Raw genomic sequence first — 23,076 nt, 5'->3', positions numbered from 1 at the left:
GGGCCAGTTCTGTTTAACATCTTTATCAATGATCTGGACGAAGGGATCGAGTGCACTCTCAGTAAGTTTGCAGACGACACCAAGTTGTGTGGGAGTGTTGATCTGCTGGAGGGTAGGCGGGCTCTGCAGAGGGACCTGGACAGGCTGGATCGATGGGCTGGGGTGAATTGTATGAGGTTTAACAAGGCCAAGTGCAAGGTCCTGCACTTGGGCCACAGCAACCCCATGCAACGCTACAGGCTTGGGGAAGAGTGGCTGGAAAGCTGCCTGGCAGAGAAGGACCTGGGGGTGTTGGTTGACAGCCGCCTGAATATGAGCCAGCAGTGTGCCCAGGCGGCCAAGAAGGCCAATAGCATCCTGGCTTGTATCAAAAATAGCGTGGCCAGCAGGACTAGGGAAGTGATCGTGCCCCTGTACTCGGCACTGGTGAGGCCGCACCTCGAATACCGTGTTCAGTTTTGGGCCCCCCACTACAAGAGGGATATTGAGGTACTGGAGCGTGTCCAGAGAAGGGCAACGAAGCTGGTGAAGGGTCTGGAGCAGAAGTCTTATGAGGAGCGGCTGAGGGAGCTGGGACTGTTTAGCCTGGAGAAAAGGAGGCTGAGGGGAGACCTCATCGCTCTCTACAACTACCTGAAAGGAGGTTGTAGAGAGGTGGGGTCGGTCTCTTCTCCCAGGTAACAAGTGATAGGACAAGAGGAAATGGCCTCAGTTTGCGCCAGGGGAGGTTTAGACTGGATATTAGGAAATTTTTCTTCACCGAGAGGGTTATCAAGCATTGGAACAGACTGCCCAGGGAAGTGGTTGAGTCGCCATCCCTGGAGGTATTTAAAGGACGTTTGGATGAGGTACTTAGAGACATGGTGTAGTGGTGGTTTTTGGCAGTGTTAGGTTTATGGTTGGACTCGATGATCTTAAAGGTCTTTTCCAACCTATATGATTCTGTGATTCTGTGATTCTGTATTCTTCCAGCAATAAGACATTTTTCTATCAGAAATCCATCAGGCATTTTTCTCAAAAACAGCTGTTGTTACACCCTGTTCAAGAATGTCCCATTTCATCCGGACCTCCTGCAGGACTGGATAGAGGCAGGGTGGCTGCGCCTCCATCTGTCCCATCCCCTTTCTCTTTCAGAGCATTTTTTTTTCCTGCTCAACCCATCTTTGCTTTCCTCCACCACCATTTCATCCCACATTGATCCTCACCACTCTACCTTCTTCCTAGTGTCACAAATTCTGACGTCTTTGCACTCAGTTCCTGCTTGCCCCAGAGCTCATGTTGAAAATATTAGAGCTCTGACACCGTTACTAATATGTCTCTTTCCTTTTAAAGAAAATAAACTATTTAATATAAGTATAGAAGTTTGTGATGTAAAGCAGATCTTATTGTTGTTATTAAGAATGATCCATTTCAGAAAATCCTTGAGAAATGATGATAAAAAATGAGAAAATTATTAATAAATGCAAATAAAAACTACAGCAACCAAATGAGGAATGGCATAAGTGCTAGTTTAATAAATGCACTTTTTTCTTCAGTGGACATAGTTATCTAGCTACACTTAAGGCAGTTTGCTTGAATTGCACAGCCAATGAGCGACTTGTTCACCATATGTGTGTACTGTATACAAATACATGAGATACACAATATTCATTTGGAGAGAAAGTCCGCTGCTGAACTTTATTAGATTTCTATTTGTGGATAATTGTTTGGAAGTAAGTCACAGCAATCTCACCCGGGCTAGCAGTAGGGTACCTATCTACATGGAAATGTTCTTCACTTGTGAAAAAAGAAATCTCAGCAGAAGACTTTCTGAAATCCTTCATTTTCAAGCTTTTGAAATGAGTTTTATTTTTAAAAGAAATAACTGGCATCATGTGGTTACTGCTGTCCAACTGTACGAGGTAGCATTGATTAGCAAGGCATGAAGGGGAAGGTCTCCTGGGGTGGGATGCTGCTTTAGACACCTGAATGTGTCCACAAGGAAGATGCCTGCTTGTGCCCTAGGCAGCAGAGCTCCCATTATTACTACAGTTAGAAAGTTTTATAAAGCTATATAAAATTATATGAAGTTAGAAAAAGCCTAACTTTATAGTTATACACTTATCTTGAATGTGGGCAACTCACTCCAGTCCCTAAAATTTGGTGTCTGCAACCAAAAGCCATCCCTGCTCTCCAGACATATGAACAGTAGTCACGTATTTACTCTGTGAATTATTAATGCTGAAGATGGAGCAGAGAGGCAGGCACCTATCTTTCCATCCGAGCAAACCCATAAGAAGGGCTTTGCTGTCCCTTCCTCGGCCAGCATGTCCTCCCACAAGAGGGAGCCATGAACTAGCTCATGGGCTCCACAAGCTGCAAAGCCAGGCTGGAGATTTATTTTCCTCAGTGAAGGACAATCCATCCCTAGGCCAGGCTGGATATTCAGCTTGTTTCCTCCCTGGAAATACAGTTCTTTCTCCACAGCCCATATTTTTTTTAGCTATTCAGTCCCACTGGTCTCTGCTAGACTTCCCCCCGCCATCAGCACACAGTTTTCTAGAAGTGCAGCCTCAGATGTGGTCACGGGGAGCTTCACCTGCTGCCTGCTCCTCGCTGACCACCTCGCAGTGGCATCTCTCCTCATCTATCCCACTATCGTACTTGCTTAGTTTCCAACTGCATGACATAATGGGAGAGATTCAGCCGCCAAAATTCACGTGTCTAGTGTTGTGTTATGGGACGTGCTGCCTGGTCTATATTTGCCTCTCCAGAAGAGTCTGAGTATCCCATAGACGTCTTTCCCATGCAGATATCTTGGATGCTCCAGGACATCTATAGCGATACTATGTTCAGGCAACCAAATCCTGCCTGGGGGTGGGAGTCAGCTCAAACATTTGGACAATTAAAGCAGGTGTCTCCACACAGGGGTATATTTGTGTGTTGAACAGATGATACACTACTAGGGCCATAAAATGTCTTGAAGAGATGCAGGAGATATTTCTGGACACTTGGCTTTGCTGTGTTCATTTTTATTTTTAAGCAGAATATATTGATGTCTGATATGAGTCTGATGTATGATATGAGTTTGATAGAACTGAAATTTTCAAATTTCTCAGCAGAACATCCCATTTCTCCCCCAAGACCCCTTTCCAACCCCTTACAATGTTACAAATAAGGTCTGGTTTTCAGCTAGTTTGAGGAGCACTGCACCCCAACTGCAATCAAATTCTGCTGATTTACATTGCCATAACGCGAACTTGTATAAGTGCTTGGGGGAAGCAGATGTTTCCCACAATTTTAGTGTCCCAGGTTACTTCAGAGCTAGCTCAGGCCCATTCACTAACGAATTCTAAATGAAAGAGATGTCCTCCTTTCTCATGCATACTCCCTTCCTCATGCCCTCATGCCCTGGGATGTGAGTTCCAGGGAAAGATTCATAGTTTTCTGAGTCTACTGAAAGGAGAGAGCAGACATTTCGCACGATGGTAGAAGCTTCTCCCTCATTGCTATCTGCCACTCAGATGAATCTACATCTTCTTCAGCATATCCCTACTCGAGGACATGTAGCTCCAATGATGTCACCTGGCACACACTTCTCAGGAGCCGTCATGGTGATTTCAGGGTGAGAACTGTCTAGTGGAGATGTCCATGGCTATCAGGCCCATGGCTGAGGAGCTCGCTGCAGCACTGGAGGGCTCTTCTGTGGCCAAACCCTCTGCAACTTTAGGAGAAGTCAATCCATTAGGTCACCCGGTTTTCATCCTGTATTTCATACTGCTGCACGCTTCCCCATCAATTGCAGCAGGAATGCAGGCATCTTCTGAAAATACCTGTAACTACCTACTCGTTGTTTCCCATGCCCCCATCAGAAAAGGTGACCCTTCTGGTGGGATTGATACCCATAGAGTACATTTTTCAGGCTATTGTTTAATTAGCTAATTTAACTGGGTGAGATGGGTAGGGACGCTACTGTATGGGCATTTTATATCGCTATGGAAGTCAGGTTAGCAAGATCTACGCCACAGCAGAAAGATCATTAAAGGTTTTATCTCTATACCCCAGATTAAGAAAGAGAAACAACCATCTCCCGAAGACTGTGTATCTCACCTGCCTCAGACACATACCTCAAGACAGGGTTGAAGTCTCCTCTGGAAATCCTTGTGTCTCCATTGACTCCAAGGGAAACTAGTAGATGATGTTAGACTAGACAGCTGGGATGGGTTTCATCCCACCTCTTTTGGAGGTTGACAGTACAGATGCCTCCATCTGAACTAGTCTTCTGCATTTCCTTCATAGTCAATGGAGAGAAGCAAGTACTGGGTGAGTCTGCCAGAATATCACGTTGTAGAAGTGACACTGGCTACATGACCGGCTCCAATCCAGGCTTTAAACTGTAGACATCTCAAGTGGGGTGAGGGGAATCCCACTTGTAATTTTCATGTATCTAATGTGAGACAAACTCCACCAAAAAACACAAAACAGAATATCCCATATCATGGGTGATTCATCTTAGTAATGCTAATGACTAAAATAGTGATTAAAACAACCCTGCTCAGAATTCTGCAGTTGTTTGCATTTTCATACCCTGCATGGAAATGTATGAAAAAATCTCCAGCAGTCCTGTCTGCTGGTAAACTGGAATGAACTGGGAACAGGTCTTTCGTGTGACCATTGCAACACGGAGCATGAGGAAGCTATTGACTATATGGAAGGTTGGTGACTTTCTCCAGCCCCAACTGTAGGTCAGCTGCAGAACTGGTCATTAGGCAGGAGGCAGAGCTTTCCCCCTGTGTAAGTATTTCTTCTGTGATCCACATAAAACACATCTCTTACCTGGAATAGCCTGGGAGAGGAGGAGGAGAATAAACAAGAGCAAATGAAATGCAGGGGCACCAAGGCAGAATAAGATGGCAATTCTTTGCTAGGTGATGAGAGAGTTCCAGTGTTCATAGGTCTTGTGGGAGCAAGAAGGACTTGAAACAGGGATTTTACTTCAATGTATATAGTGTAACCCTTGGCCAAAATTGCTAGCGAACACCTCTGTGCATCACTTTCCCTGAACAATCACAGGGTCATATCTGAGTCAGGAGAGGTGATCTGACCTGCTCCAAGGAACAGGGACTCTGGAGGGAAACGCTTTACCAAAGTGAATTTCACTCCAAATCCAAAGGTTTTTTTCTGAGATAAATTTTTTTATTATAATTCGGAAGGGAATCATGATCATATAAATGCTTATAGCCTGACAGTGAGAACGTTGTCTGTGCAATGGCTGGAAATGATAGGGAAGGATTTTGAATGTAAGATTATTGGACAAGCACTCCTCTTCTACCAGGTTATTAACACACTTGAGGTGTTGCATTTGTCCTTCACTTCCCATGAAAAAAAAGGCAAACATTTCCAGTCCATCATTAAACAGAACAGGTCCACTTTTTGCACTTTTTAAAATAACTTTGCAGAATTAGAAAGCTGGGTTCCTGCTCCAGCCTGACTAAGTACAATGTTGGGTCCTGTCTGAGAGCTGAGATACTCCCCTTGGCTTCAGTGGGGACCTGAGCCAACTGAAGTTTTCTTGTCAAGGTCTTTGTTTCATCCATTTCCCTGGAGTGCCTGAAAATGGACATGAACAGCTCTCCTGCCACATGGCTGCCCGGGACACTCAATGACACCTGCAAATTTGAAATTAAAAGCTAACAAAGAAACCAGAAATGCAGAGAACAATGCACATTGACTAAGGGGAAGGTTTATATTGTTGATGTCAAGGCCACTGGGTCAGAACAACATCAATAAATATAATGTACAGAAGCAGGCTCAAATAAGTGACACTGTTTTTTTCTCCTCTGAAGGAGAACCTGTGCTGTCAGCTACCATTTCAGTATGACCATAGCACAGTTCAAACACTGTACAGACAGACCCTTGTGAAACTGTATCACGAATCTCTTTGGACACTGCAAAACTGAGGGTGCTGCTCATGACATCTGGAAACCGTGATAATCTGGACCTCGTGTATGACCCTGCTGTATGTCCTGCGATGCAACACTGGTTCCCAAGAGAAAGCAATAAGGAGTAATGGGCATTCCGTCCATAGACGTAGCAAATAATTCTATTTTGTTCTGTGAAAGGTGCTTTGAAGAAAAAAAATGTCCTTTTTTTTTTGTCAAACTATCCTTGAAAAGCCAGAAAAGTGACAAAGCATTTCCTCAGGACTCCCTGGAGCTGAGAGTGGACAAATACTCATTTCTAGATATGGGCATCCCGAAAGCATTTGATCCTGTTTAAGGGAACAGCATGAGCACTTGAGGGTTGAACAATGGCTTCAGGCAATAGGTACAGGAACCTGCACTGCTGATCACTTCTAAGATGGCAAGATCTTACTTTTTAAGCAGAAAAACGGCATTTTTGATAATACAGTATGTTTCATGGAAATGAAGTCCTGACAGCCTGAGCACAAACCAAGCGGGTTAATTCCAGACTGCTGTAACACCTTGTTCCTGGAGTAAGGCACTAACATTTGAGGAATTGAGGCATGGGAGAACAGTGGGACATACTGACTCAGCCCTGGGAAGACTTTCTGGCAATTTCCACATGCTTTTATTTAAACGCATTATGAAACCAAATGAGCTCCCTGCAGAAGTGCAGGTTGATGCATTCTGACTAACCGATACGTTTTCCATAAGATAACAACCCATTCAAACTGAAACCATGTGAGAAGAACCTTAATTAATCTGCACAGCTTTCCTTAATAACCTGTTACTTTACCTCTGAGGTCTAAGTTCTTCTCCGTTCTTTAATATGCAGATGCTTGCTCTGCGTGACCTAGGAGTGGAGATAGGAATTGACCCATGGTCTGTGGTAGCTTGACCTGAATGGGTTAATTAACCCTCTGGATATTTTCCGAGGGTGTTTGAAAGCAAAATGAGCAAGTGCAGCATGCTGGAGACATAGTTACCTAGCCACTGACCAGATCTGTACTTTCAACTGCAGGCTGGAGATCAGGGTCTAAGGCAGATTTGGCTTGCAAGATAGGAAGCCTGCGGCATGGTGGGTGGGGAGAGAGGGGGGTAGAGGAGGTAAAGGGCACAGAATTTGGGCTGTGTTTCTGGTGATTTAGGGCATGAGTTAGAAGGATGGTAGAATTGGGTTCAGAAGGTCAAGGGTGCAGAAAAAAAGAGAAGAGCTGAAGGAAAGCAAAGCCAAAGCCCCAGGAGAAGAGTTGAGAGGTGAAAACCCTTTTTCCTTGCTCCCATACATCCAAGGCTGTGCATGCAGTTGCCTTCAATATCCCCACACATCTCTATAAGATGATGCTCTGTGACACCCCTGCCAGCCCATCGTGTACATGACTCTTCGTACCTATGTACCCCCCTCATCATCTGCTGCTGAGAGGGGAAGATGCTTTTCCAGAGTCCCTGATCTGACAGAAAGGTTATTAGCAGGGTCCTTAGTGGTAATTACCAGGGATCCTGAAGCAATGGCATGGCAAGGTGGACCTCCCCTCTACCAGTGCAGGTGGATGGATTTTTACAGGGCTGATCTACTGCCTACACCTCTCCTGCCTGCGAAAGAGGGGGTTTTCCTTCCCCCTCTGCCACCACTATCTCAGAGAGACAACTGATGCTGCAAAGCTGCCCTGTCCTGTGAGAGACACCTTTATTCCCCTGGAAATGAGAAAATACATTTTTCACACGTACACACCGTTGGCATGGGAAAGCGCTGCTAGAGATGTTTCTACCCTACCTTGATTTAGGACCTCTCCTTCCCCTTCCACCACCTACATCACTTTCTATAGCTGGGATTTTCAAGGATTCATCAAGAGTCCTTTGCTGTCATGTAATAAAAGCGAAACTTGAGCTAATAAGCTATGGCAGCTTTATGGGGCTATGGATTTTATGGAGCTATTCTGAGATTTTCATTTTCCTGCTTATACAAATACAGGGACGCCTCATCACTCTCTGTGTATGAAAGGCTTTTTCTCTGTGTATCTTCCGTGAGCCTGAGACCAAGCTCCAGCCATGAGAACCTCCTCATACCTTTTGATTGCTCTTCTCATCTTAATTTTACAGCATTTTCAAGGTAAACCTGGGAGGGTACTAGAGAACCAATCCTGTCATTTCAAGGAAAGTGTCCAAAAGTGCCTGAATTATTTAGGAGCTTGGGAGAATTTCAGATAGTGCTTAGGAGCAGCTCTTTAGTTGTGCAGAGTATAACAGCATCCCTGACTCCATGGGAAATGAAACTCAACCCATATAATGGAATGATAAATATTGAGAGCCAGGAAGCTTTGAAGGTCACCATAAGCAAGCAGTGCATCAGTTTAGGGACCACTCTTGTGTCCTGTAAGCTTTCTTGCTGAAGACTAATCCACAGCTATGGTACAATGTGGCATTAAACACACCTTTAAATTTATCCCATTTCCACAGGTTGCCACTGTTTTGGGTGCAGATCCTATCAGGAAATGTTTTCCAGGTCTCAGGAGAACTCCCATTGAAAGCTGGGCAGAAGACAAAGTGCTTCTGGACTACACAGTCCCCCCATGCTTAAAGAACCCACCTTCAAAGTGAAAGAGCTGGGGTAGGATTATGGTCTCCGGAGAGCAACAGCTTGATATAGGCACCAGTGCGCACTGAGATGCCCTAGTGTACCTGAGATATCATCTCAAGGGGGCAGATGGGACACAGACCCCGTGGGACAGCTGAGACCTTCTAGATGGGCAGCTGGAGCCTGGCAGGGTACCATGGCCCATCTCAAACAGCCCTGTGCTCCCATACGCCGATATCTCAGTGGAGCCCACAGGTTGTACAGCGCATGGGGTCTACAGACTTATTCAGCAGCTCACATGTGCACATCACAGTAAAAGTGAGCTGAGTTGACTCTGCTGACTGCCCTGCCTTGCTCTTCCCAGCAGGATTTATCTGCTTAAACATAGGTTCTTGATGCTGTTAGTGAACCCTCGGCTATCTGGGGTACTCAAGGCATTTGCACAGGTGAGGAGGTATGGTATCGGTCAAGCCTTATACCCAAGGGTGCCTAAAACATCACTAGATGATCACCTTGAGGCCACAGAAATCCCCTACCCACTGTTGAAAACGGGAGCTCAGACACCTAGCTCACATGCAGACACCTATGACTATGGGGCTGAAGCCCACTCCTTGTTTTCTGAGCCGTACCCTGCACTTTACTTCTTTAATGCAGAAGGAACAGCAGGAGACATCATGAGAGACTTGCTCCAGAAGAGCCTGTTGGCTAAGGCAATGTTGAAAACTAGCAGGAGAGAGTTTTGGACCTAAGTCTGCTATGTCCCTGAGGACTACCTTAGGCCATTAGCCATCCCAGAGTAGACCTAGGATCTTTTCTTAGTTAAGAAATAATAGTTTGATGCTTGTATGAAGTTTGCAACAATTTGGCCCCGAAGTTGTGAGGGGACCTGCAAACTGTTTGCAGATATTAGGTACATTTATTAAATAATTCTAGAGAGAAAACAGTGTGGGTGATATTTCAGTTGGAGATGCTGTTCCTCAGCTTTTTTCTTTATACAGAAGACAGGCTGGAGTTTGGTTCTTTCTGCTGCTTAAAAACCTGGATGAAACTAAGGCAGCACCACTTCATGGAGGCATTTCTAAAGACCTAACTCTTATTTCCTGTGTGTCCTACACCTGCACAGAGCAGAAAGTTTCATTTCAGTTTGAACGGAAATTTTCATGTTAAATGATTTTTTTTTTTTTTCCAATGGCGATCTCATAGCAATAACTTGGAGAGGTCCCTGCTCGCTTCAGTCCAAATCAGACTCATTTCTGTTTTCCAGCTTGATGCGTCACTCAGACGTTCAGCTACGCGTGCAACACAGGCTGTAGATTATTCGCAGGCAACCTAACCACAAACCCATTGATCTGGTAACATTTTGTGCCTACCCTTTCTCATCAGGGTACAAAACGTTTTCTGTGTGCAGGCAGCAGGACTTGGGACGCCTTGGACGCTTTCTGGTGTGGTCTAAGAGGAAGCTGCGGACATTACTGCCACGTAAGTGAGTATCTGATTGGAAGCTGCTTCTATAACAAATACAGATGCTGTAAGAAATACCCAGGAATATTCTATGTTCCTAAAGAATAAAGAAAAGAAAAAGGAGGCATTTTCTTAGCTTCAAAGACATCTCTGCTCATTAACTTAGGCTCATTCGTGATTTGTCAATAAAAGGATTTTTCTTCTGGTTTTGATGTTGAGTATATGCATTCCCTGTTTCCCTTTTGGACTTACTTCTCACACAGCTAGATGCAATAACTTGGTTTAAGGGGGAAAAAAATCCATTTTTATCCACTATAGATATAACAAATTAAGACATGTTGTTCTGGCAATGTGCCAGATTTCTGTATCTCACACAAAGGAGGAAGATTGGTATTTTATGAAGATTGTATTTTATTTTGTAAACTGATATTTTATTAAGCTTCTGCTGTAACTCATATTTGTCATAACAGCTGAGAAAAAATACATGTGCATCATTCATGAAAAATTCTTAGTTTGTCTGAAGACAATCATGTGGATGATTTAATAGTTTTGATTAATGTGTAAGATGAAGAGTTTGGAAATAATATCTTCTACGCTTCACCTTACAAGAAGTTTCAAAGTAGTTTCTCAGGTAAGCCTCTCAAAATGCAAAAAAAATAAACCAGTTGGGTATCTAAATCCATACATATTCAGATACCTGAAACTAGATATCCAAGCATGAAAATGAGGGGTAGGCTTGCTCTTTACAAATAAATTTGGATTTTGTTACACCAAGGCAAGTTGTAGATGCAGCTTGCATTCACTGCAACAATTCATATGGAAGAAGGACTTTTCAGGGCTGTTTCATACAACGCTGCTGGATAAGAGGATATTATTACTTTTTTCATCTGACAGCTCTGTAGCTAGAATGTGAGACCTAGCTCCAGTTCTTTTTTTTCCCTGGGGTACTTACATCCATTAATGATCCTTTTCAGACTACCAAGTACTAAAGAAAAAAGTTCATTTTACCTTCTTGACCCTGTTGTATGTGGTATAAAAAAATCATACATCTACTGGAGTAGGGACAATACCCTGGGTCTCCTGGCTTACACAGGGAGTGGCCTAGCTGACACGGTGGTGTTTTGGGACATGATTCCTTGCTACCAAAAGTGCTTTATTTTGTATTAAACCTTTTGATCATTGCATCACAAAGCAGGACCTTACAAACGATTCCATAACCTTCTCTTTTTTTCATTTTTTTGCTACAAAAAGACCACAACCAGAATTTCACAACTGGAAGAACATGTAGGAATTGACCCAGTTGCCCACACATAGAGACTTACAGCCATTTGAGAGTCCCTGTGACATTAGAAATGTCAATGTCTGCCTGGGACTGGCAGATATCATGCAGGAGCTACGGGGGATCTGCACCCTCATGGAGCAGCAGCTGGAGGCCAGATGAGATCCCTAAGGCATCTTTAATGACAGTAGATGGTCTTAGCTCCGCACTTGGCCAGCCAAGTACAAGTACCTACAGCGCAGGTTTCTGCATGTGTGTTGGCTCCTAAGGTCCTGCTATAGCCAAACAGATGGTGTTAGTCCTAGAACCACTAATTAAACATCTCCTGCCCATGCAGCCACATCCATTGTAGATGCTCACATCTCAGTATCTGAGTGTAGAACTGACCACCACCATTAAGCTTCAGTCAGTTGACCACACGAGTGTCCAGTGCAATTTTAAATAAGTTAGACCACACACGTGGCCATCCATTTGCCCCTCTATTCGTATGCAGATTGTCTCAGAGGTCCTGTGTCTTACCAGGTAGTCCCATGAGATTCTTTGGATACCCTAGGGCAGCCCACAGGAGTTAGGCCTATATATTTGAGCAACTGAAATGAGTCCATAATATCAACCAACTAATATTTTCAGAAAGAAAATTGGTTGTTTAGTTGGTTCAAATTTTATTTTTCAGTTAGGGAAATGAGGCAAAAAATCATTTCTTTGCACCGATGAACAGAGACTGCAAATATTGCAGCAGCACCTTGGACCCCCTGCTATACTCAAAATTATCGACAGTCTTCTGATATTCCCAGGTGCCTTCTCTCCCACCAGAATGATGGCTAATTTTCTCTGGGTGGTCCATTACCAACCACCTTGATCTTTGAAGTTAACAAGTAACGATGCTCTCCGGGTGAGTTGGTATTGAGAGGCAGCCTTCCCAGTGGCCGGGTAGGGAGGTATAGTTACTTCTCCACTTGCTTTTGTGACTCTCTGCCATTGTTCAGGTTTAGCCGTGTGCAGCGGTCAAGCTGTACTCATTGCCTTCCACACTCACCACTGCCAAGGTCCCCTGGACAGCCAGGTCTGTTCCCACAGCCTTATAAATGCAAGAGTGCTCCCTCCTCCCCTACTCAAAGGTTCTGGCTTTGCGGCCCTGTCTCCATGCTGCAGCTGAGACCTTCCACCATGAAGCTCTTCTCCTGCCTCATGGCTCTTCTCCTCTTCCTCCTCCAGGCTGTTCCAGGTAAGGGACAAGACCCACACTGGTGTCTGCCTGTGTAGGAGGTACAACTAGCTTGTGCAGTGGTGCAGACTGTACTCCTCCATGCTCTTCAGCTCCTTTCATTAGAGCCATTCCTTACTTCTCAGTCTAGAAGCAGAAGTGAAAAATTAATCTACGGTGACCAGATGTTAAACCAGAACCTCCCCACAGAAGCCACTACGAGGTGTTGGCTCCTTACGACTCTTTGAAGTCTCTTTATGCTACTTTGTGGCACTATTGGAAGATGGTACCATGGAAATCATCTGCCTTTTCTTACCCCAGGGTCATAAATTGTCTCCTTCATTTATGGTAGAAGAGCGGCAGAGGTGTTCCCTTGTACTACTCAAGTTGAACTACACCAGTGAAGTTTACTAAAGCTCTCTGAATATGCTGGTTCCCCTTCCTCAGCCCTTCTGCTGCACTGACTCATTTACTGATTGTGCTTTTAGCCTACCTTTTCTTCATGCTTAATGAAACTCCCCACCTTGGAGTAAGTCTTTCAGAGAAGGAAGGAACTGGGCAAACCTCTTGTCCCTGTTAACTGGAGCAGATCCCAGCTTTTGATTTTTTTTAAGTCATAGGTACATCTTAGGGCATACGAGCACCATGCTGCCCCTTGCATGACCAGCCTGCAGCATTGCATTCCTAGAGCTTAGAAGCATCCAAAGGCTGGGCTGTCCCTATCCACTACAACATGCATGACCACGACATTTTCAGAAACTTGCCATCAACAGCTATGTTTTTCTCTAGTTGTACAAAGGCCTTCCTTGGACGTCTGTGAGGTCCCAAAAGTTTTTGAAAAGCTGCCTTGGGCTTTGGGGGTATTTGTATCAGACCCCTAATTGGGGTCCATGAGGTTTCAGCAGGAGGAAGACCATGTGAAATGGACTGGTCCTGCAGCACAGCTGGGAATCTCATTCTTCCTGTAGGTCTCAGCATGCCCAAAGACACCTTACGTTGTGTTGGATACCATGGCTTCTGCTTCCATTCAAAATCCTGCCCAGAGCCATTTGCCGCGTTTGGGACTTGCTCTCGGCGTCAGAAAATCTGCTGCATAGGTATGTGTGGAAACCCTGCCCAGGCAGGCATCATTTGGAGAGGAGATTACTAAAGTCAGCAAAACACACCCTTGTTCTGTCTCCAAATGGCCTAAGCCACCTCCTCCCATCTACAAAGATGGACCTGGCTGTTCTTCCATTAATAGCAGCATGGAGCACAGGACCAGAATTGCCATTTTGGGCTGGCCAAATACCATGTCTCCAACAGAACAGATGCCTGGGGAAAGAAAACAAAAATTGTGGTGCACACAGAGTCCTCCTTCCTTGACTTATCTTTCTATAATCATCTGTTGGGGGACGGCTTACTGCATCCACACCGCTATGTTTAATAGGTGCCAGCTGACCTCTTCCCTGTAGATTTATCTAATACCTTCTGGACTTGCTTATTTTTGGAGCTCCTCAATAGTCAACATATATCATTAAGTCAATACATGCTTTATAGCCAACTGTGCTAATCAGACCTAAGGTTCGCCTGATCCAGCATCCTATACCTGCCTGTGGCCAGAAGCGGATGTTTCTACACAGTTACTCTGTGTGCGTAAAACGACTATTAGTGAACACTACAACAATATAACTACACTTCCTTATATATTCTCCTGGCTTTCATGAATTTGCAGCTCAGGGCTTTTAGATTTAAGTATCTTTGTGTTTAAAAGTCCTTACTGGATTTTCCCCCCTTAGATTAGGAATTCCTTGTTTGTTTTAAAACCACACCCTCATAATTTTACTCAGTACCACCTACTTCTGTACTGCAAATGAACTGTAGTCATTCTGCATTCACCTCCTTCATGCCTTTACAATATCCCTCCTTCAGTTGTTTCTTACCCAAGTTGGTGGGTCACAAGTTCTTCTTTTTACAGAAGTGCTCTGATGACCCCCATAGTCCTTCTTGGTGTCCTTGCTTTTGGAGACACAGTAACAGAACTTCATGACACTTTCTACATATGAGTTGGTTCAGATGGTGATGCAATGTTCTCTGTTTTGTCTTAAATCCTTTTCATTGCAGACACGACATCAAACTTCCATACTTGTCAAGACGAGGGGGGTCATTGTGTACCTCCACAAATCAAATGTCTGCAAGAACAAGTGGGACTTTGCCCTCACAGAGAATGGAAGTGCTGCACAGAAGTGTAATAAAGACCTCATGGAATTGCAGAAAACCACAGAAATGCATGGACAAGAAAACAAAAAGTTTTCTTCCTAGCGTTGCAGAGAAGATGTCTGTTTTTCTCAACATGCAACATATAATTAACCAGAGGTGACATGTTTCTTTATATAACAAAGGCAAAAAATACTAAATAAACAGGTATAACAGTCATATATGTATGGAAAGAGGCAGAATGTCTCTCTATTACACCCACTCACAGAAATCCACAGAAACTTTGCTGTGACGTCTTTGGAAACCACATCCTGTCATAATCCAAACCTCACCTCCCTCTTTTTTCTGTCTTCCTTCCTTCCTTCCTTCCTTCCTTCCTTCCTTCCTTCCTTCCTTCCTTCCTTCCTTCCTTCCTCCCTTCCTTCCTTCCTTTCCTTCCTAATAGAAGGAAAGATAATGTCTTTTCCTTGTATTGAAGTGCTGGAAATAAGGACTGTCCAACTGGCATGGCCAGGCCATGTCTACACTACTCAACTCCCATTCTCCAAAGCAGGATGCCAGTCAACTGCTCTTCCCTGCCTCCCTATTTCTATCAATAAACCTCACCCACTTGAGCACAGGTACCACCTATGGGGAGTCTTCATGCATGACTGGGCAGATCTATCTAAAACCGTCTATCTAAAACCATTTTATGCAGTCTGTGCTTCCCTCTGTGGTAAGTTTGAATTTATTAACTGCAGAACTTTCATTCAAAGTGTAGACAAAAAAGTGTTTGCTTCCCAGTGTCATCTCCATGTGCTCAGCAGCTCCCAGTCATGGCTGCTGGCTTTCTAATTTCTTCAGCTGAAAGCTGAGTAGCTGGACATCTTTGCAGAGGAAAATGAGAAGGGGTGGCATTCATCTCCCAGCCACCTAAAAATGACCCTCAGAGCACAAGCTGTGGCACCTTCCTTGGATGGGAGGATTTCAAACCCTTCCCACACAGGACAGAAAGCCCCTTGCAGCAGAAAACTTCCATCATCCTGTTTCTCAACAGCTGAGATGATAACCTTTCCTCTGGCCTGAACTAATGCAAATGGCTTGTTCACGTCCCCACCACACACTTCAGAAAGGCCATTCTCTAAATCAGTGTGTTAGCCATCATCCTAGTCATCCTAGGCTGTTCTTCTGGTCTACAGAGAGGAACAAATCCACTGGCAACGTCATTACACTCATCCTTCACTGACCAAAGAGTGACCTCCCTCTTAGTCAGCCAGCATTTAGACAGGTGAGATGACCTTGGTCTAACACTTTTTTCCTCCATGCTAAAGATGTGTAAAATGATATTGACCTCTGCCAATGGGAAAACTTTATTTCCGTAGCAGAATCACCGCTCCATGTGACCGTCTATGTAACCAACCAAGAGCTTAACAGGGATCCTTAGTAATTGGAGACGAACGCTCTTTAAGCGAGACCTCCAATCAGTTGCTCAAACTAATTTAATTCATTTTCTCCTAGGAATATTCATGCTGCAAAAAATTCTTTGCACTCCTTTAATATCTCTGAGGGTGTTTTCTGCCATGTCTATTGCTGGTAGTTCAAGGAGTATTTTATGTAGGTGTTCCCCGAGTTTGTATCACAAATCAGGCAGGTGTGCGCGGCTTGTAGCTGGAAACAGCAGAACCCTTCCTGAAGCCACATTTTTTTTTACCTAGGATGGATTACTAAACAGGAAGAAAGGTTTCCCCTTTAGGGAAAAATTCAAAAATTTAGAAATTATTTGAGAATTTTTTTAAGCATTTTGGCTTTGACTGTTGTCTGCCTTTCATATTTTTTGCTAGAGAAGAGGCAGGGTAATTTATGTAACTACACACAGGGGAAAAAAAAATCTCAAGGGAGGAAAAAAACCACAAATATGTAAGCATTATGTAGTAGATGCCAGCCCAGGCTTATGGTCTGCCCACACCAGTTGATCTGCATTATTTCAGGAGGTTTTAGTGTCAACAATGCTTCCTGGAGGAGTCTCGGCAGGATGAGCAAGAAGAAAGACATGGAAAGAGAAGCAATGCTGTAGATGGCTTGTCTGCTTCAGAAGTGGGTAGAGAAGCCAATTTTCTTTAATTTCATAAGAAACTGGGGTTTTTTGAGAAAACTGTGACAGTGACTATGTCTGTAGGAAGCTGCTGGCCCTGGCTTTCTTCCTCACCCCAATGCCAGACATCGTGCCCTGGGGGGAGTCATCAAAAGGAAACATCTACTTGCAGAGCTACCTCTCTGTTGCAGTCTTCTTGATGAGCCTAATCTTACCAGCATCATGTTGTTGTTACACTTGGATGCTTTACAGGATTGAGGACAATTAACCTTTTTTATTGAAGGAAACAGCTAATAAAGGAGTGAAGCACAGAGGGAGTTTGCAGGTGAGAGGCTGCTCTGAGGTCACTCCACCATTTCACTATGACTCTGATGGTTGAATGACTCTGATGGTTGAATGACACAAGCAAAACAAGGTCTATACGCAGAGAAAGCCAACTGGCACAGCTGGAAAAGTTGGGCAGGTTTGAGCACACAAAGTCTTCATCCAGATCTAAAGCAAAACTGGTTCTTCCAAAGGTTGATGCAAGTTGAGAAAAATACCTTGTTGACACATCCTTGATGGTCTGTGGAAAGCAGGTGCTTTAATGAGCCAGGAACCACCTCTCCACTGACTCAGGCATTCAGATATCCAGATGTCCCTCCTCATACACCACGCCAGACACAAACACTGCCTACTCCTCCCCATGAGTTACATGGCTTTTCCAGGGTAGGAGGATTTAAGTGATATTTAATTAATCAATAGTGGTGGCTCTGAGTGCCCTGCTGAGCTGTTTACAGGTCATGCCCCCAACCAGGATAGCTGGTCCAGCAGCCTAGGAGTAATTGCTGTTACAGGGAAGATGAGATCGCCACCCGTTATCAACAGGGACTAAAATGCTGCACAGAGAGAGAGACGTTCGGGGATAGCAAAGAGAGAGACGTTCGGGGATAGCAAAGGAGTTACCTGTTGGAGAGCTGTCCTGAGAATTTAGATTGAGCTTGATAAAACCGTAGTTCTGTTTTCATTAAAAGAAATGCCTGCTAGAAGGATTTTTGGGTACAGAGCTCCTTCTGCTTTGCTTCTCTGATCCCCTGTTCCCCGCCTCTCCCCAGTGCCATCGCAAGTTATTTTCCAGGAAGAATTTATTTTAAAATCTTAATAGCCTAGGTGTTTCTATCTGGCCACCCAGCATCTGCACATCTCACCGTCTTTCACAGAAAGACTCTCAGTGTGCTAGGGGTAACCGCAACACTGACTGCCCCTTGGGACCTCCATGTCTACATCCACAGTGGTCTTCACCCAGCACAAATCCAACTCAAAATCTAGAGGTGCAGGCACCAGACAAGCCTTTGGGAAATGTCAAGGATGAAGTCCTGACGTGCATTGCACCACTCAGGCACTTTACTGAATTGTGGACACAGAGCAAATGTTGGGCTTGCTCTGGCTGCCTCTGAGGCTATGTTGTGTTTGTAAAATAAGCAAAGCCAGGCTATGGTGTTGGAGCTGGATGGCCCATGCCAGTAAATTGTCAGTGTGGTCTTTGACATGGTTTTGGCTGTCTCCTTCCTTTTTCTGGAGTGGGGGAGGGTGTTTGGAAAGATGGGGATGGATGAACATGTTTAGATCAGACAGAAGATGGGAGGGAAGACAGCAGGGAAATCATTTGCAAATCAAACCCAGATGCACAAATAACCAGAGGACAGATGTACCCTTGGGCAAACAATTGTGCGTTGCTTTGCCCAAAGCATTTGGGCATGTGTGTAGCCCTAAGCTGCTGATTTTTCCTGATGACTTCAAAGCCCAAGATCATATTGCCAGTCAGTGCAAGCTGGGGACAGAGCCCAGGTCTTCCCCAACCCTTGTATCTTCCAAACTGGCAACTCACTCTCAGAAAACTCGGTACATTTTCATGCCAATTTAGTATCTGAATTCTTATAACTGTTCTAGTAAACTGAGCAGTTTCAGGGCCTCTTCCCTAGCCCTGAAGCCAAATATCATAATCTGGCCATGTCCATCCTCTCTTCTCTTCCAGAAACAGATGGCTACATCCAGACTGCCTGGTGGAAGCAATCCCTGATCCCAGACACACTTGGCAATTGTTTGGGAGAGAAATAGTTAGCCTGGACAAAAACATTTCCAGGGATATGCTAAGCATTTCACAGTTTGGATGAGCAAATCCCAGTGCTTGTGTCCTGCCTTGTTTTGTTTACTAGTAAAGATATATCCAAGGAGTTCAAGCCTGGATAAAAGGACAATGCAGGAGAGGAGATTAATACATTCTTTTTCTAATTAGAATTAAAAAAAAAAAAATTTAATGAAATAACGTGATTTATGGCCTACCCCATGACCCACTGAAATTAAGTTAAGTCAATAAATGGGCTTTAGTTTCTGCTCCCACTGAGTTTTCCCACGTGTAAATACACCCCCACTACCACACCAGAGTCCGCCTTTCTTGTCCGCTCCTCTGGCACATGGCTGGTGCCTCTATAGGCCTGTTTCCCACCTGATGTGCCCATGCAGAACTCGGTCTATGCTTGGGTGCCTGGTGAGAGGTAGGATATGTCAACACTGTGACTATGGTCCTGCACAACCATAGATAAGGATTGGCCAAGGTTACACCATGCTCTGCTGCTGGCATATATATATTAGGAGGAACTGCAGAAGGTGTGGTGTCCTGAAAATGTCCCGTTCCAGCATGTATGGCAGCTATGGAAACCTCAGATCTTCTTCAATAAATGCTCCCTTGTCCATAATCAACATAATGCCAGTGATAATGAAATTGCTTTCTTACTTTGGCATGTCTTGCTTGCCTCTCATTCATTTCTAAAGGACGCTTTTTCATTTGAGACTTGGAGGTGAATTGATGTTGATCAAAGTGTGATTTACTCCCATGTTGAGCATGAAGGTTCTTCCAGAGGTAATGTGAGGTAATATGAGGACACTGTCCTCACACCGGTCCAGGACACTGGTGAACCAGGACACTGATGAACCAGGACACTGGTTCCAGAGGTCAGTACAGAGGCATCCAGAAAGTTTAGATCAGAAGTAGGACGTAAGACTTCCTGTGTCTTACATATGGACTCTCACCACTGAGCCTTACTTTCATTTGCTTTCTTCTCCTCACTTTATTTCCATTAGTTTTAGCTGATTTTGGTTGGGTAGTGGCAATTTGTAGTTGTTAGCTAATTTATTCGAGATCTCAGCTTCCTTGAGTCATGAAGGAGGGCAATGCTCAACTTAGCACAGGGGGAAGAGGCACTGTAACTAGCAAGTTAATGGCTTGCTAGAAGATTTCACTGAGGTGCCATCAGATATGTCAGCAAAGAATAAAGCCCCAAATTGGGGCTTATGTGCAGATAAAGCATTCAGGAAAGAGTACATGGTCTGCACACATTTCCCAAAGAAACTCATCGAGGGACTCACCGAGGTCACCATAACCATGGATAAAAGCCACATTGCAAACCTGAAACATGGGGTGACCTCGGGGTGTGAAAGAGACCCGTGGTTCAGCAGCCACATAGACTGGTGGAGGACAAGGTCCCAGTGGCTGCAGCTGTCCAGTCAAGCGTTTATCATTTCTCAGAAGATGCTGGGTCAACGCCAAGTGAAAAGGGCTGCGCTCAGATTTGCAGATGGTGTGCATCCACTGACTGCTATGTCATGAGGTGGTTTTAAAGCCAGCACCATGTTCCTCCAGCCTTCCTAAGACACACACAGCCATTGCTGGTTGTTCTCCATGGACTGGGATTGTCTGGGGGCAGGAGAAGGAGCTCGTTGAGGTGTATACCCCAACTGTGCCAAAGAGGTGGAAAGGATCTTGCTTATCCATGTAAGTGAAGACTTACTGCCCTCAAAACCCTGGCACTGAGTATCTTGCCTTTGCTGTCCCGGTTTTCATAAAGAAATGTTTCTCCCCAGTCCAGCTACAAAATTTAGCATTAGCAGCCCCTGGAGTTAACACAACAGTGCATCTGTACTAACACATCGGTCCACCCCTTGCTTTGTATGGAGATGTTGGGCACTGGATTGTCTGTACTGCATTCATAACCATTTACATCCCCGTTTCCACTCTGGAATGAAGCAGCCGTGTGCTTGTGTATGGAGAGCCACACGCAGAATCACACGCCGTGGGGATGAGCCTGTCCACACCACTTGGCCCAGGGAACACAGAGAAGATGCTATTAACAGCGATAGTACTTAGATATCCACAGGTATACAGCGTATACATGGGGCACTGTAAATCGATAGTGTACGTGTCCTAGGGATAATGCAGATTTTAAGATGGCCACACTTTAGGCAGGGAGATGGACTGTAGAAGTCCTCTCAAACCTGATTTTTAACTGATTCTAACAAGCTGCGGGTATGTGTGTGCTCTCAGTGGGACAAGTCCCTTTTGGGATCTGCTGTCTCAAAAAGCCAATAATTATTTCACACAGGGAAAAAGAAAGAGGTGAGGCGTTCATTTTTGGCAAGACTACAATATGTCCTGCCCCTTCCATGCAAGCTCTTGCCCCATCATTCAGGCACAAAAGATGTCCAGATGTGCACCCTCTTTAGATCCAACAAGACCCTCCAAACCCTCTTTGCAAGGCTGCCCTGATCCACACTGTCATGGGCCACAGGCAAGAAAGCTCTTTCAGCTCCAGGGGTGTTTCACTTCCCTGCATCTTTAGTGAGTGGACTAGCATGTGAGGCAGCATGCAAAGGTCCTTGACCTACCATGCACCTTCCAGTCTCAGAGACAGCAAGGAGCAGCGAGCAGTCCTACAACAAGAGAGGGTACATCTCACCCTCACGCAAGGGAGATGAGGATACAGCACACAGCGACGTGTGGGACCAGCCAAGCTTTGTCATCAGTTACAAGGCGTGAAGAGGATGAGGAGAGGGGAGCAATGTTGCTTGGGAGGGGGCTACAGGGAAAAATCAAGCCCACACCACTCCGTTGGAGTGGAAATGCACTGAAAAAGCAACACATCCAGAAGAATGACCTGGGGAGAGCAGGTAGAAAAATCCTCTCCTTTGCAAAACCTGAGCAGGCCGACTTGGAAATTATTATCAGACTGCAGCAGGCAGTCGGCTGACTCTGCTCTTCCTCTGAGATCAGTATCTCTCTAGCACAAAACGGTCCACAGCTGCGAGCTCTTTTGCCAGACCTGCCTTGCAGGTTTGCTCACCACATAGCCCAGAGGGGCAAGTCCAAACCCTACGATGTGCAAACAGTTGTGTAAAGGTCCCAGACCAGCTCCTTGCCGTAGACCCAAGGGAACAGTCCCACTCCTAAGGAACTAGTTCTCACTCCGAGAGAGTGGTTGGACCTATTTGTGGTCCAGCAGGTGACCATGGAGTAACGGAGTAATGAGAATAATAAGTGGACAAGGAAAATGAGGGGTTTGCCAGCACTTGACTGCCCTAGGTTAGGACTGGTCAGCCTTTGAACAAGATGCTTTAACCCATCTGAGCCTAGAGACAGACGAAATCTGTCTTTTGTCCTTCTTGGCTTTAGGCCCAGACTCAGTTGCCCACAGCTGGACATTGGTGTCACTTGAGATGACCCAGGGTACCATGCTGAGCTTCCAGAGTGTCTTGTCTGCCACTGTCACTGATGCAGAAATCCCCAATACCTAGGCATCTCAAGGGACATAAATCAAGCTTTTCATGCCTGCTGATCCAGGACAGCAAACTTTGACTCTACCGAGTGCATCCAAACTACATTTTTTGAGGGAGAAGGGAATTTTTAACCCCGATCTTTCAACTATCCTGTTTTGGATATATTCACATGAACTGTTATATTAACACAGCTGAAGGGGCAGCAAACAGCAGGACCAGGCAGGGGCAGCAGCCAGGCGAGGGTAGCTGGAATATCACAGGTTGATTTTACAGCAAAAGCTGCATATCTCTCACATAATTACCACCAAGTGGTGCATTGCTGAGCTAACCAGCTACCTCCTCCACCAGTGTTGTGTGCTCATCACGCTCAGGAATGAAGCCTCCCAAATTCCTCGGAAGCCAAAGCTGGAATGGCCTTTTTGGCAGGAAAAAATCACACCCAGGTTTCAGCTAGAGAAAATATTCACACGAGCTCATATAAAAAAATGAATCACTCCTAGCCTGCACAGTTCTCCTCCTTGCAGCTCCTCAGGAGTCTTTCCTTGCAGGTTGCCACCCTCCCACCCATCAGCTCCCTGGGGACTTTGCTGTCTGCAGGTGAAGGGCAGAGGATCCCCCTGAGCCTCTTTTTCCACCGAGCTGCCTGCAACTGGCAATCTACCCATCCAAAATGCCAGCCGCCAGGGAGAGGAATCAGGGACGCCGATAACCAGCAAACATGAAGCAAGTCAACATTGTTTGGAGCCGCAGCACTGGGTC

The 23,076-nt window shown here is 45.0% G+C and overlaps 1 protein-coding gene across 1 annotated transcript; it reads left to right on the top strand.

Annotated features, from left to right (window-relative positions):
- Positions 1–12,424: 12,424 nt before the first annotated feature.
- LOC142407601 (gallinacin-11-like) lies at positions 12,425–14,692 on the top strand. Its single transcript, XM_075497228.1, has 3 exons — positions 12,425–12,482; positions 13,430–13,558; positions 14,565–14,692. The coding sequence occupies exons 1-3, from the start codon at positions 12,425–12,427 to the stop codon at positions 14,690–14,692; spliced, it is 315 nt and encodes a 104-aa protein (XP_075353343.1).
- The last annotated feature ends 8,384 nt before the right edge of the window (positions 14,693–23,076 follow it).

This window comes from Mycteria americana, chromosome 3 (assembly GCF_035582795.1).
Source record: "Mycteria americana isolate JAX WOST 10 ecotype Jacksonville Zoo and Gardens chromosome 3, USCA_MyAme_1.0, whole genome shotgun sequence".
NCBI lineage: Eukaryota > Metazoa > Chordata > Aves > Ciconiiformes > Ciconiidae > Mycteria > Mycteria americana.
Note: the sequence above shows the minus strand (reverse complement) of the source record. Positions and strands in the feature narration are given on the sequence as shown.

Coding starts and splice junctions, on each gene's coding strand:
- LOC142407601 (XM_075497228.1), top strand. CDS start 12,425: ATGAAGCTCTTCTCCTGCCTCATGGCTCTTCTCCTCTTCCTCCTCCAG. Junction 12,483..13,429: donor CCTCCTCCAGGCTGTTCCAG/GTAAGGGACAAG, acceptor TTCTTCCTGTAG/GTCTCAGCATGCCCAAAGAC. Junction 13,559..14,564: donor TCAGAAAATCTGCTGCATAG/GTATGTGTGGAA, acceptor TTTTCATTGCAG/ACACGACATCAAACTTCCAT.